Source organism: Phacochoerus africanus, chromosome X (genome assembly GCF_016906955.1).
Source record: "Phacochoerus africanus isolate WHEZ1 chromosome X, ROS_Pafr_v1, whole genome shotgun sequence".
In the NCBI taxonomy this organism is placed as follows: domain Eukaryota; kingdom Metazoa; phylum Chordata; class Mammalia; order Artiodactyla; family Suidae; genus Phacochoerus; species Phacochoerus africanus.
In genome coordinates, this window is record NC_062560.1 from 93,187,396 (window position 1) to 93,200,714 (window position 13,319).

The following is a 13,319-nucleotide window of genomic DNA, read 5'->3' on the forward strand; positions in this document are numbered from 1 at the left end:
ACTGAAATGAGCAAAGATGGCTCTAGAATCTTTTGTCTAGTAGATTTCAACATCCTGTTATCTTTGGTTATATTAAATGAATCTATAGTTCAGCTTGTTAAAAGTGTTCCTGGCATTTCAGTCTCAGCTGTGGCCTGGGTTCAGTCTCTGGCCCTGGAACTGTGCTGTGGATGTGGTCAAAAAAAAGAAAAGAAAAGAAAAAAAGAGAAAAAGAAAAGACTTTGCCAGAGTTTCTTTGCCTGCCCGCTTGTATCCCTCACAAGCATCCTATCTTAATAAATCTATTTCTTGCCTATCAAAAAAAAAGTGTTCCTGGAGCTCCCGCTCTTGCGCAGTGGGTTAATGTTCTGACTCCAGCAGCTCGCGTCGCTGCAGAGGTGCAGGTTTGATCCCTGGCTCGGCGTGGTGGGTTAAAAGGATCTGGCGTTGTTGCAACTGTGGTTCAGATTCAATTCCTAGTCCGGGAACTTCCATAAACTGTGGGTGTGGCCATAAAATTAAAAAGAAAAAAAGTGTTCCTACGTAGCTCTAGTACTAACAATATTAATACTGCTTTCCTTTCCTCTGCTACTGCATAGGGCCTTCCTGGTGACCGGGGGCCTCCTGGACCTCCAGGGATACGTGGTCCTCCGGTAAGTAACCTCAATTTTTTTTTTCATTATCATTTACTGTAAATTGATATTGATGCATAGTACTCCATGAACCATTGTAAATTTACTTTTGTGTATACAGGGACCTCCAGGTGGTGTGAAAGGTGAGAAGGGTGAGCAAGGAGAGCCTGGCAAAAGAGTAAGTGTTATGGCTACTAGTACTCTTTGCAAAACAAAGTTTGCATGTGTGTGCACGTGGGTGCCTGCATATAATTTTGTTCTTTCATCTTAATTCCTGCTTTCATTGCCTCAAAATGTCATGACTGACATATTCATTTATTTCTTATAACATTGAAATCCAAAAAGTCTACTTCATAGAGTCTAAGGCAGGAAAAAAAGCTTATTATATTTTTTAACCTTATACTTCTAAATAACAAATTTCTATTCGTATATTTCTTTGACTCTTACAGGGTAAACCAGGCAAAGATGGAGAGAGTGGCCAACCAGGAATTCCAGTGAGTATTTAAAGTCCATCCACTACTGCAAAAAAACAAAAACGAAAACAAATGACATTTGTACATGTTGATAAAGAAGCAGGATGGCAAAAAGGCTTAGGTTTGGAAATAGTTAAATGAATGGAAATTATTCTTTATTTGTCTTTTGAATATGAATTTCCTCTGTTTTGTAAGACAGATTTTAAGTCGGATTTATTGAGATAATTTATGTACAGTAAAATGAACCGTTTTGACTGTACAGTTCTGTGTGTTTGGACAAACACATATAGTTATATAACCATCTCCATCAGCAAACATTTTTCCAATCACCCTCAGAAATTTGATTGTGATGTTTTCTAGTTATTCTGTACCCTTCACCCTGACCCAAAGCCTCTGGAAACAACTGATCTCTTCTCCATCCCTATAATATTGCCTATTCTAGAGTATCATATAGAGTCATATTATATTTAGCTTTTTGAATCAGAATTCACTCTCATAGTATAATACATTGTGCTGTATATTAGTAGTAGTTCATCCACTTTTGATTGCTGACCAGTATTTGCTTGTGTAGATGTACCAAGGTTTGTTTATGAATTTACCCATTGAAGGATATTTTATTGTTTCTGGTTTGGACCATCATGCATAAGCCACTAAAAACATTCAGACACCATTTTTTTGTGTGAACACACTTTTTTTAGTACAATTTTTGACACATGATTCTAATTAGTACCCCCCCAAAGAGGAAAATGAAAATTACATTAGTGAAATGAAAATGAAAATTACAATAATGTCCAAGAACATTATTTCGAGCAGCCACAGTATCAAGAGTATCCACTATAGATGTTAAAAGAAGTTTTCAAGGACAGATAGAAAATTTGATGAATTTGGAGACTCTTCTGGAGCATTCTTAACGAGACTGGAAGTTAGAAATAATTAAATCAGATAAATTGGTTTCCAGATGCTTTTGCTAAAGAGGAAGTCCTCAGCTTACAAGCTCTAGATTCACCAATGGCTTAAACATGTAAAATGGTCTAAGGGGGGTTAGATTCAGGGATTCAATCACTGGCTTCTTATGGAACAACGATTTAGGCAACCATGATGTTCAGCGATTACCTCTGATTGTTTTTGACAGATATTCCTAGGGAAAAGGCTTTCCTCTGCACTGGGAGAACTAAAATTAGGTCAAATAAAGATCGTCTTGAAAGTGGGATCTTTTGGGAAACCACGAGCTAGGTCAAAAATGACAATTCTCTGGGAATGAAGTTTGTTCAAACAAATGTCACCCTGGTTCTTTCCCTTCCAGCTGCAATGCTGCTGCTTTTTACCTTGGTCGTGAGCTGTTGGTTTTCCAGGCTGCTGCAGAGCTGAGGAAGGAAGGATAATGGGAATAGGGCTGCCACAAACCTCTATGTTCTTACCAAGATTCAATCTTTTTTTTTTTTTTTTTCACACCAAGGAACACTTTCCAAATTGCTGCAAGTCTTTCCTTCATGTCTAGAATTCTAAAAAGGATGACTCTGACCATTTCTCCCAGTATCCTTGTTGCTTTAGTGGAGGAGAGGATTTTGGGGGGTCCTTACTCCACCATTTTTACTGATGTCGCTCTGTGTTTTAAAGGGTTTGCCTGGTGATCGAGGTTACCCCGGTGCACCAGGAAGGGATGGAGAAAAGGTAAGCATTTTAATACTTTGACGTGACTGGTTTTGTTTTGTTTGTCTTTTTGCCATTTCTTGGACCGCTCCCTCGGCATATGGAGGTTCCCAGGCTAGGGGTCGAATCGGAGCTGTAGCCGCTGGCCTACGCCAGAGCCACAGCAACATGGGATCTGAGCCGCGTCTGCAACCTACACCACAGCTCACGGCAACGCCGGATCGTTAACCCACTGAGCAAGGGCAGGGACCGAACTTGCAACCTCATGGTTCCTAGTCGGATTCGTTAACCACTGCACCACGACAGGAACTCCTGACGTGACTGTTTTTAGTCTAGTTACCACAGTCCCTTTCTTGCCCAATTTTGAGGTGTAAGTGGAAAATTCTGAATGACTAGCTTTTGTATTCAAAACATACCTTTTAAATCTTATCTTTTAGCGTGACTCCCTTTTGTTTTATACTAGTTCCTCTAAGTTTTCATTCATTATCCTAAATCACAGTCCTTTTGGTGGAAATACACAGAGCATTGTTTAACTTTAGCATTACCAGTGGGAAAAGCTGGTGTGGTGCCTTTGCTTTCGAGCTTGTATCTGCAAAACTTTTGTTCTCCAGAAAGAGGATTCAGCACTATTTTAGTGAGGTCCTCATACTAAAAAGGCTTATAGCTGTGAATTTAGAATGTCTCCACTAAACATTTCCATTCTCTATGCAATTACTGTCTGGAAGCCTGTGGCTGACTCTTTGTTGTTGTTGTTGTTGTTTTTTCTCATTTGGCCATGCAGCCTGACTGAAGTCATTTATTTAGTTCCCTCTTTTAAAAGTGACTTTGAAAGAATATACAAAGCACACAGTTCCCCGGTTTGTAGCAGCTCACAAAATATCCAGTTTTCCAATCTCTCTGGTCTTTAATTACTTTCTATGAGAACCCAAACTAAAAAGCTAGGTTTTGTAGGCAACGAGGAAAGGTGTCTCAAACTCGAATGTACCTAGAGGGCACATGTTTTAAATACGTTTTGTCTCTAAACTAGATCCAAGTTCTAGCTTGGCTCGAGAGGCATAGCTAGAATAAAGGAAGATAATAAACACTCAGAGAATAGAATTTTGTTTTGCTAGTTGTAAGTAAAGTTATAGGACAGATTATTTCCTTAAACTAAAAGGAGCTTACAGATAGATGAAAGAGTTTAATGACCAAGTCTAGAGTGAGACAAGAGGTGTGAGAGAGACAGCTGTTGTAACTACTGGTTAAGGGTAACAGCTTTTTCTGAATTGTCTTTCATTAGAATCTTAAGAGCAAAATCACAAAAGGAATTATGATTTATTAGCTTTTCCTGATGATAGTTAAGTCTGTCAGCTCTTAAATATCTGTCACTAATGGAAATGACACTAAATTTAGGTCTTTGATAGCTTTTTTGAAAAGGAACATGGCTAAGTATAAAAACAGCAACAAAATAATAATAATAATAATAATGGTTTTAGCTGATTCTGGCGATACTAGTTTTTAAATTTGGCATCTTCTTTATAGAGGATAGTTTGCTGGAAGATAGGAATTTTAAAATCTAAGAATGTTACAGCTAGAAATACCATAGACGTCTGATCTATATATAAGGCAGAGAAGTTAAAGTGATTTGGTGAACATCATATAGCTTGTACATCTGAGTCATCAGTTCCTAGGCTTAGCTAGAGTACAGTTTCACTACCTCATTTTGTATGTCTCCTTGAGATATTTTATTATGGGTTTTGGGGTCTTAATGAAGCTTAATTACCTGTTATATTTTTGAGGATATTGATATTTTCATGTGCTTTCTACTAATCTACTTTACAATTGTCTTGAACAGGGCCAAAAAGGTGACACTGGCCCAACTGGGCCTCCTGGACTTGTAAGTTTTTGTCCATTTTAATTTATTACATTTATTAATACATTGGAATTTTTGTGCCTTAATTATTTTCTCTGTACCTTTTCCTCATAGAACACAAAATTCTAAGTCATTATCAACTTCTACTGGCTTAAAAGCCTTTACATTTAAAAACTTCAGTGCTGTTGAACTCAGTCTTTGTATTGTTCTGCCTGTATGTTACTGTTCCAAAATAAAGGTCCGAAATTATGGCATCGCGTTTTTTACATCATGATTGCCAAATCATTTCTCAAGTAACCAGCAGGTGGTGCAAGTGTTGCTTACAAAGATTCAAAAAAAAAGGAAACTGTTGGGGAACTCGGGATTGGTCCCTTCCCCTGGAGAGCTCAGGGGAAAGATGGATTTGGTCTTAATAGGTTTTCTCAATTTGTAATTGTCTGATTCACACCTCTTTCTTCCCTGAGTGTGTGCTTCCTAGGAGCTCTTAATAACAAATGTAGGGACCTGCTCTGTAAAAGAATACTTGAGGGGTTTACAAATTTTTCTGTCCTGTTTGCATTCCCCATGAAATTTTAGTCAAATACATTTTCATTGTTATTAAAAATAAAATGTCACTGTTGCAATTGACATAGTGGGTTTCTTTTCATTGAAATCTGTTAAGACATTTGGCTTTAGACTGCACTGAAGCTGCAAAGGGGCAAGTGCCATAAAACCGTATGTTCAGATGTTTGAATAACATGAATTTAATGATTTTTGTCCATAGCGAGCTCATATATTGATACTTGCTTTTTTTTAGAAGAAAGCAGTGTGGGTTGACAAAGACTGGGGGGAAAGCATTATAGATGTTTGGAATGCATAGTCAAAGGCAAAGACAAGAATGTGCTACATGCGTGAAGTGGTTATAATCAGACCTCACTGTCCTAAAAAGTCATTGCTAGAAATAACAGGACATGAAACAGGCGAGAGAGGTATTGGGAGTGAGAAGGGACTTGGCCGAGTTCAGGGTTAAAAGTGACATCAGATAAAGTAAGAAGTAGTGAACAGTCCTTAAACAGGATAACTAAAAAAATTGGTTTTTGAGGAACTGTGTGCTGGTAGAAGATTTGGATTCAAGGGGACGAGCCGAGAGTCACTTCTGTTAGTCCAGGTGTGACATAAGGATAGTGGCTATTGCCACAGAAAAGAAGGGGACACATTGGAGAGACTTTCTTTTTTTTTTTTTTTTTTTTTTTTGGCCATGCGCACCGCATGTGGAAGTTCTCTGGGCCAGGGATTGAAATCAGGCCACTTCAGTGACCAGAGCCACAGCAGTGAGATCCTTAACCCAATGAACCACAAGGGGACTCCTGGAGAGTTATACCTCATTTTTAGTTAAGAATTATCAGGCTTAGGAGATTAGAATGAATTGAATGTGAAATATATAAGATAAGGGACATCAAACAAGTCTAGCTCTGTAAGCCTGGGGCTCAAGGAGGCTGGTGATATTAGTACTGGCATTACGCATTTTCTAATCTGTTGAAGAATGGAAGTGATATAGGATGTGACTCATAATCTACGTTAGAAGTCTTGATAATTTTGCATCCAAACTCTTTGTGAAAATAATGGCATTGTAGTCATATGTAGCTGCTAGGTTATTTTCAGAACAAGTCTCTTCCTGTTTGAATTCTTTCATTTTTTTTCTCTTTCATAATAAAGGTAATTCCTAGGCCTGGTGTAACTATAGGAGAAAAAGGAAACATTGGGTTACCTGGCTTGCCTGGAGAAAAAGGAGAGCGAGGATTTCCCGGAATACAGGGTCCCCCTGGCCTTCCTGGACCTCCAGGTAAAAGAGACTGTACTTAATGCCCTTGTATTTAGAGTATCTTTACTAATCCATGAGTAATATTATCATACTAGTTCCAGGGTGAGCATGTCAGTAGAAGACATGAGTATTTTTTAATTGACAGAAACTTCTTAGCTCTTTACTGTAGCCATGCTCACCTGTCCTTTGTTTAAAAAAAGTATGAATTACTTGAATAGTGACCTTTTGTCCTAAAAAAAAAAAACCCCACCATTTCTACCTTTTGTTTTTGATAAATTCCACCAAACATTACTGTGGCCCCCAAATTAATCATTGTATTTTTCATGCTGCTATGGAAGGGAACATTGTGCTAACAATGCCTAGTTATGTAAGAGTGCGTGTATTTTTAAATAGAAAACAGCCCTGTCCACATAGAATTGTAGAAACATCTACCTAGAAATCCCCATGATGATTTTGCTGTGCAGTAAATTCTTGGAGCTTGATACTGAGTTTTCTACCCTTCCCTTCTTGAAGATACACAGTATAGTAAGGCATTTGTCATTTGGCCACAAATGGAGCACTTTCCTTGTTTAGCATGTTTATTTCGATGTTCTCTGAAGGAGGTAATAGTACAGATTTATGTAAAATTTGAAAAAAGATCTCATACAGTATCTGTCACCAGTATGTGTTTAATAACTTATTGTTACTTTCCCTTCAAAAACGTTTGGCTCTTGAATTGTGAACATCATGAGATGAGTGACATCCAGTGAGTGTTCCTCCCAAGGAGAGAGAGAATAAATTGTGGGTCTCATTTTGCTCTAAATACGCACTTTGGGTTTCTCATTTCAAGATAGTAGACTAAACACATACTGTGTCTGGGAAATTGAGATAAGGAATTCTCCAAGGATATAGCAAAAAAGTTAAAGGGTTGGATAGCATGAAATAAAATTGAAGACCTACACAGGATAAACCTAGACGTCCCCAAATCCAACATGAAGAAGTTTAAGGAGGAGAGAATGGGACAGAAATTAATAAGAATTTATGTCTATTAAAAAAAGACATGATTCCCTATGAAAAGACTTATGAATTGCTAAGCAAAAGGAAAATAATACTAATACAAAAATACGTAACTAGACGCATTGTAGGGGCATTTTCGTATTTAAGGATAAAAAGAAATTCTTAAAAACTATCCGAGAGCAAAGGCAGATCACCTACAAAGCAGTGAGAGTCAGAGGAAGATAATAGAGCACATTTTCAAAGTAATAAGGAAAAATAACTATGAATTTGAGATTTTATATTACATCAAACTATCATCCTAGCGTGAAGATGGGATACCTAAAAAGTTTACTGCCTTCAGATCATCTCTGAGATAGTTACCAGAGATTTTATTCTAAGAAGAAGGAAGTGAATTCAGGATGAAGTTGTTGAGGGGTGGGTAAGATACAAGAAGCAATGGTTAGGAAAGATATTAATAAACTGTTTTACGTCTAAATAAGTATTGATCATTAAAAAAACAAGTATTTTAATTAACAAAATGGAACTATAATTTTACACATTGCAAACATAGGATGTGGAGGTACATAAAGAATAGAGGAAGTGAATGAGAAGGTTTTTTTGTCTTGCTAGAGGGAAAGAGTATAAATATTAACTCTGTAAGTTATTCGAAAAATATAGGTGTAAATACATAGGTTAAACTTGTAATAGTAACCACTAGAAAGTAATAGAAATAAAATACGTAACTTATACACTCATTGAGGAAAGATGACCAAAAGTCTTGACCTATGTGATACAAATTAGGGTTGGGACAAAACAGATACAGAGACTTGTGGTTGCCAAGGTGGAGGTGAGAGGGAGTGGGATGGATGAGGAGTTTGGAGTTGGTCGATACAAACTATTACATTTAGAATGGATAAGCAATGAGGTCCTACTGTATAGCACAGGGACCTAGATCCAATGACCTGTGATAGACCAGGATGGAAAATAATATTAAAATATATATATATTTGTATGACTAGGTCACTTTATTGTATAACAGAAATGGACACAACATTGTAAATCAACTATACCTTAAATTTTTTCTTCTCTCTCTCTCTCTTTTTTTTTTTTTTTTTGGTCTTTTAGGGCCACACTAGTGGCATATGGAGGTTCCCAGGCTAGGAGTCGAATAGGAGCTGTTCGCTGCTGGCCTGCGCCAGAGCTGCAGCAATGCAGGATCTGAGCCGCGTCTGCGACCTACACCACCGCTCATGGCAATGCCAGATCCTTAACTCACTGAGCAAGGCCAGGGAGCAAACCTGTGTCCTCAAGGATGCTAGTTGGGTTCATTAACCACTGAGCCACGATGGGAACTCCAACTATATCTTAATTTAAAAAAAGAAAAAATAAATGACAAGAAGTTAAAAATGAATCAGTAGCTCCAATAAGTGTGAAAAGGACTAAAGACTGATTAAAATACAAAGGCAAAAATAAAATTGGAAGAAAAATATTTATATTCTGTGTACATTAGACATATCTAAAGTAAAAGGACATAGAAAATTTGAAAATAAAGTAACAGAAAGATATTAAACAAATGCAAATAAAAGGAAAGCTGGTTTAGCAATTCCAATATAGTATGAAATAGAATTCAGTGCAAAAAGTGCATTAAAAGACATATTCATATGGATAAAGTTATACCACAATGATATAAAAGTCCTGAAACTTATGCATCTAAAAATATCACTTTAAATATTGAAAGTGAAAACTGACAAATTATAAGGGATGATTTGGCAAATCCCCAACATATCAAGTAGATGAAAATAAATAAGAATATAAATGATTTGAGCAACACAATTGAGCTGTATTTACATGGGAGCGAGAAAACGTTTTTGTGCCGCAGAGGGTGTACATTCTCTTCTATTTATTTTTTTATTTTTATTTTTTTGTCTTTTTGTCTTTTCTAGGGCTGCACCTGCGGCATATGGAGGTTCCCAGGCTAGGCGTTTAATTGGAGCTGTAGCTGCTGGCCCACACCAGAGCCACAGCAATGTGGGATCCGAGCCGCATCTGTGACCTACACCACAGCTCATGGCAATGCCAGATCCTTAACCCACTGAGCAAGGCCAGGGATTGAACGTACAACCTCATGGTTCTTACTTGGATTTGTTAACCACTGAGCCACGACAGGAATGCCATGTACATTCTTTTCAAACGCACATGAAACAGTTATGGAGATTGACACTATTAAACGAGAAAAAAATCTTTTAAAATTATATATAGCCCAAACTCTGTGACCACAATGAAATTAAGTTAGAAATTAACAACAAAAAGCACCAAATATTTTATATTAAAATGCATATTTGTAAATGACTCTAGAGGTAAAGAGGATTCAGAATTGAAGAGGATAAGCTATTAAATTCTAAACAACCTCATATCAAAGTTCATTAAATATAGCCAAGTCATAACCCTTATTTTATCACAAATTTAGAGATACTAAAAATAAATGAACTAAGTTGAGAAAATAATAAAAAATAAAATAAGGAATACCCGTCGTGGCACAGCAAAAACGAATCCGACTAGGAACCATGAGGTTGCGGGTTCAATCCCTGGCCTCGCTCGGTGGATTAAGGATCCAGTGTTGCTGTGAGCTGTGGTGTAGGTCCCAGACGTGGCTCGGATCCCGCGTTGCTGTGGCTCTGGCGTAGGCTGGCGGCTACAGCTCCGATTGGACCCCTAGCCTGGGAACCTCCATATGCCGCAGGTGCAGCCCTCAAAAGACAAAAGACTAAAATAAAATAAAATAAGCACAAACAAAATAGAAGGAAAAACTTGCAGAAGGTAAAAATAAAAATGAAATATGATAAAGGCAAGAGAAGGCACAAATAAAAATCAGTAAAGAAAAAAGATTATCATAAATACAATTAAAAATTTAGATTACAAAACTATAAAAGCATATCAACATATTTAAAATTCTAGATGAAATACACATTCCTTGTGAAACAGAAAATATAAATTAATAAAATTTTCCCGAGAAAGTAGGAAACCTAAGGAGATCCGCTACCATCATCTCCATGATTTGAAATGTTGAAGGTCTCCATGAAAAAGCACTGGTTTTGTGGGTGGTTGTATTTATTTACTTTACTTTATTTATTTATTTATTTATTTCTGTCTTCTTAAGGCTGCACCTGCAGCGTATGACAGTTCCCAGGCTAGGGGTTGAATCGGAGCTGCAGCTGCGGGATTCAACCACGTCTTCAACCTATACTTACTCATGGCAACACCAAATCCTTAACCCACTGAACAGGGCCAGGGATCGGGCCCACATCCTCATGGATACTGGTCAGGTTCTTAATCTACTAAGCCACATCAGGAACTCCTTGTGGGTGGTTTTGTAGAGTTTTATGAATGAATTCTACAAAGTTCTTGAGCAGGTAATTCTCATAGTTTATAAACTTGTTTCAGAACATTATTTAAAAAGGAAATCAACTTAACAGTATTGATACCAAGCCACTAAGTACATACACTGGCAATAGTTATAATTCCGTATCATTTATGAATGTAGAAGTAGCAAATAAAATATCAAATCAATCCAGAAGTATATTAAATAATATGATACTATAACCAATTAGATTTCACCCTAAGATTGCAAGGATGGTTCAACATTACTGTAATTGACTACACTGACATATTAAAAAAGAATAGGTCAATAGATGCAGAGAAAACAGTCAATTCATTTTTAAAGGGAAAAAAATGCCCAAACTAAGATTTGAAGGGAACTACCTTTACTTGATGAAGCTCCATTTCATATAGGAGGTACAGGATTGTGCAGGAAATGTCATACTTTGTATCATAACATCAGGGGCATTCTCATTCAAGTTAAAAATCAGATAAAGATACTCACAATAAGCAATTCTGTCTGTTCTTAGAAGACCCCAACCAGTACTGCAGCTGGAAGAAAAAAGAGGTGTATGGATGGAATTTAAAAACCCTACGGATTTCAGTTATTCACAAGCCACGTGATAATCTACCCAGAGAACCTAAAAGAATCAAATGACAAATTACCACAATTTAGAACTTTTGCAAGGTAGCCAGCTATGAACTGCAAACTTAAATAATTTACCTTCATTTAAATCAACAATAAAATAATTAAACATACAAGAGAAGAAAATCCAGTTAACAGTAATGATGGCAATATTCACATTAGCAATCCAATCTACCTATGAATAAACCCAATGAAAGATGTGTAAGACCTCTTTGCATAATTTTATAAAATACTATTAAATAATATAAAAATAATAAGTGGGAAGGTATTTAATTATTACTTGATGTGACAACTCAGTTATTACTTATGTGAGAACTCAATATTATATATAGGCAATTCTACCAAAATTTAATCTATAAATTCAGATTAATCTCATTGAAAATTCAAATGTTTTTTAAAAAAGAAACTGACAAGCTGATTCTGAAATTGACTTAGAAGAGCAAATTTGTTTTTCGTTTTGTTTTGTTTTGTCTTTTTGTCTTTTCTAGGGCTGCACCCGCGGCCTGTGGAGGTTCCCAGGTTAGGGGTCTAATTGGAGCTACAGCTGCCGGCCTACGCCAGAGCCACAGCAATGAGGGATCGGAGCCACATCTGTGACCTACACCACAGCTCACAGCAACACCAGATCCTTTACCCACTGAGCAAGGCCAGGGATCGAACCCGCAACCTCATGGTTCCTAGTCGGATGCGTTAACCACTGAGCCACGACGGGAACGTCTAGAAGAGTAAATTTGTAAGTGTAGTGAATATTTTCCTTATCATTGTTAATGGTGCAAGACCAGGTGGTGGAAAAGAAGAATGTCCAGAAACTTTGAGATGCCTCTTTTTCTCCTGCCCATGGCTTTCTAGTATTTCTGACATTAAAATATCATGGTATCAGATAAGAGTAAGTAGAGAGTTAGTTATTAGGACATTTGCAAAACTAATAAAGCTACTCTATTTTTTTGGCTACACCTGCAGCATGTCAAAGTTCCCAGGCCAGGGATCAAACCTGTGCCACAGTAGTGACTCAAGACGCTGCAGTGAGAATGGGATTCTTATCCCATTGTGCCACAAGAGAGCTCTATAAGCTACTTTCTTACACTGAAACTGATGCTTACATTATTGGAACTTTCTCTCCAGAAGTTGATTCTTATGGAAAAAAATAGGAACATAGCTGGCATTATATGTTAAAGGATGATCTTATCATTATATCATGTCTCATTGAGACCCAAACTAATGTGTCTAAAATAATATCATTTTTATCACTTAAATGGGTATTTGTTTTTATCTTAGGGACTGCAGTTATGGGTCCTCCTGGACCCCCTGGCTTTCCTGGGGAAAGGGGCCAGAAAGGTGATGAAGGTCCACCTGGAATTTCCATCCCTGGCTCTCCTGGACTCGATGGACAGCCTGGGGCTCCTGGCCTCCCAGGACCTCCTGGCCCTCCTGGCCCTCACGTCCCTCCCGGTAAGCTATACTTTTCTCCTGTTAAGTTCCATTGTGGTTTTATATTTTGTTTTTATTTATCAGTGGATCTAGCTGGAGTTTGGCCTCATTCTTTGTGTTTCTGATACCAAAGAGATTCTACTGCTGCTTCCACTTTTGATTTTGGGTGATTCTTTGAAATTTAAATTTGCTCTTCAAATTATCACCAATATTATATTTTCCTTTTGCTTATATATAGGTGTATTGCTGCAGAGAAATAACGTGAAGATGGATCTCCCCCACCCCCAACCTATCAGGCTTTCTTTTGGCTGAGTATTCCAGCTACTTTACAATTGGCTTGCTCTTCTTGCTCTGTCTTATCTCAGGTGATGAACTGTGTGAAGCAGGCCCTCCTGGCCCTCCAGGATCTCCGGGTGATAGAGGACTCCAAGGAGAACAAGGAGTGAAAGGTTTGATTCCCGTATCCATTCCTTCATTCTTTCAAATCAGCAGCAAATCCCCTGTTTCT

The 13,319-nt window shown here is 37.5% G+C and overlaps 1 protein-coding gene across 4 annotated transcripts in view; it reads left to right on the forward strand.

The window, feature by feature from the left end:
- The window catches only part of COL4A5 (collagen type IV alpha 5 chain), a 224,677-nt gene that overhangs the window by 127,358 nt on the left and 84,000 nt on the right, over window positions 1-13,319 (forward strand). For all 4 annotated transcript variants that reach the window (XM_047764670.1, XM_047764671.1, XM_047764669.1 and 1 more), the window contains exons 14-21: window positions 579-632; window positions 733-789; window positions 1,061-1,105; window positions 2,702-2,755; window positions 4,569-4,610; window positions 6,282-6,408; window positions 12,659-12,832; window positions 13,177-13,260. In XM_047764670.1, coding sequence (XP_047620626.1) covers window positions 579-632; window positions 733-789; window positions 1,061-1,105; window positions 2,702-2,755; window positions 4,569-4,610; window positions 6,282-6,408; window positions 12,659-12,832; window positions 13,177-13,260 — 637 coding nt within the window. The remainder of the gene's footprint in view (window positions 1-578; window positions 633-732; window positions 790-1,060; window positions 1,106-2,701; window positions 2,756-4,568; window positions 4,611-6,281; window positions 6,409-12,658; window positions 12,833-13,176; window positions 13,261-13,319) is intronic.